The sequence below is a fragment of the Polistes canadensis genome, unplaced genomic scaffold, assembly GCF_001313835.1.
Source record: "Polistes canadensis isolate GaletaPanama2010 unplaced genomic scaffold, ASM131383v1 scaffold_198, whole genome shotgun sequence".
Classification (NCBI taxonomy): domain Eukaryota; kingdom Metazoa; phylum Arthropoda; class Insecta; order Hymenoptera; family Vespidae; genus Polistes; species Polistes canadensis.
In genome coordinates this window covers 197,558-198,965 of record NW_014569745.1, presented here as the reverse complement: position 1 = coordinate 198,965, position 1,408 = coordinate 197,558, and the positions used below count along the sequence as shown (strand labels likewise).

Genomic DNA, 1,408 nt, shown 5'->3' with positions numbered 1-1,408 from the left:
TTATTTACTTAATAATTGCCACTATTTTAACAGGAACTTTAGATTTAACATCCTTAGATACGTTTAAGCAGTATAAATCATTAGTATCCTATACGTATATTTTTAAATTCATTGAAACGCAAAACTTTAAATATCTCGATTTGAAGGTAAATGGAGTTAGGCCACTTTCAAAATAAGCGGCTCATGTATTACACGTGTGTTGGACTCAAAACTTTTCAAACCATCGTCGTTTATTAACTTCATGTTCAGAAATTTTCAGCCCACTTAAACAGAATTTCTATAGACTTACTTTGTTAGTTATTAGACAAAATTGTAATTCATCATGATCATCTCGTCGTCGTCTTGTAAAAAGAAAAAGAAAAAAGAAGAGAAAGGAAAGAACAAAATATATATCTATCGGTTAAAAGGTAAAAGCGGAAATGTATTCAGCATGGTTCGTTAATTAGTTTGAGCGAAGATATAATCAATCTTTCTTGGCATATTTGCTGGAATGTAGCTACTACAGTTATCTTTTCTTACTCTCCTCTGCTAATTAATTCTTTGGACGTATGTATTCTAAGTTTCGTATGTAAGTAGAATGAATAGAATAGAAATAGAAAACACTTACAAATTGATCCCGTCGTATCCGGCACCGATTCCAACATGATCCACCCCGGCAACTTTTCGGATGTGGTTAATGTGTGCTGAAACATTTCAAAATGGTAGACAGTATGATAAATGTAATCATTAGATTTCTGATGTAAAATATATAACGTATTGTTGTTTAATTCGTTTTAAAATTAATCCACGATTTTTACAATCAATGATTTTAACAAATATATTATATGTTCTTAATTATTTAAAAAAGAAACAAAATAAATTGAATACTTTTAGAGGTTATACTTCTTTTGCCGCGTTTTTTTTGGAAAGTGAAGTTAGATGCGATYGAAAAATCTACRCCACGAAGTTGTCGAGTTATTTACRATGCGYGGGCAAATTGAAATTATTTTTGAGGTTRTTGAGGTTATGATTYGTTTTGGGTACGCTAAAAAAGTATAACTTCTTACATGTTACACACATAGTTTTTTTTAAGTACACACATATACACGGTAAAATACCGCCAAATCTTATAAATTTGTTTTTAATGATTTAACATTTAATATTTTACTTAAATATATATTATATGTTCTCAATTATTTAAAAAAGAAACAAAATAAATTGAATACTTTTTGAGGTTATACTTCTTTTGGCGCGTTATCTTTGGAAAGTGAAGTTAGATACGATCGAAAAATCTACACCACGAAGTTGTCGACGATATTTACGATGCGCGGGCAAATTGAAATTATTTTTGAGGTTATTGAGGTTATGATTCGTTTTGAGTACGGTAAAAAGTATAACTTTTTACATGTTACACACATAGTTTTTTTAA

General features: G+C 29.5%; 1 protein-coding gene across 1 annotated transcript in view; it reads right to left on the bottom strand.

Annotated features, from left to right (window-relative positions):
• The window catches only part of LOC106789716 (dipeptidase 1), a 94,086-nt gene that overhangs the window by 14,640 nt on the left and 78,038 nt on the right, over positions 1–1,408 (bottom strand). The window contains exon 8 of the mRNA XM_014754174.1: positions 608–683. Within this exon, the coding sequence (XP_014609660.1) occupies positions 608–683 (76 nt within the window). The remainder of the gene's footprint in view (positions 1–607; positions 684–1,408) is intronic.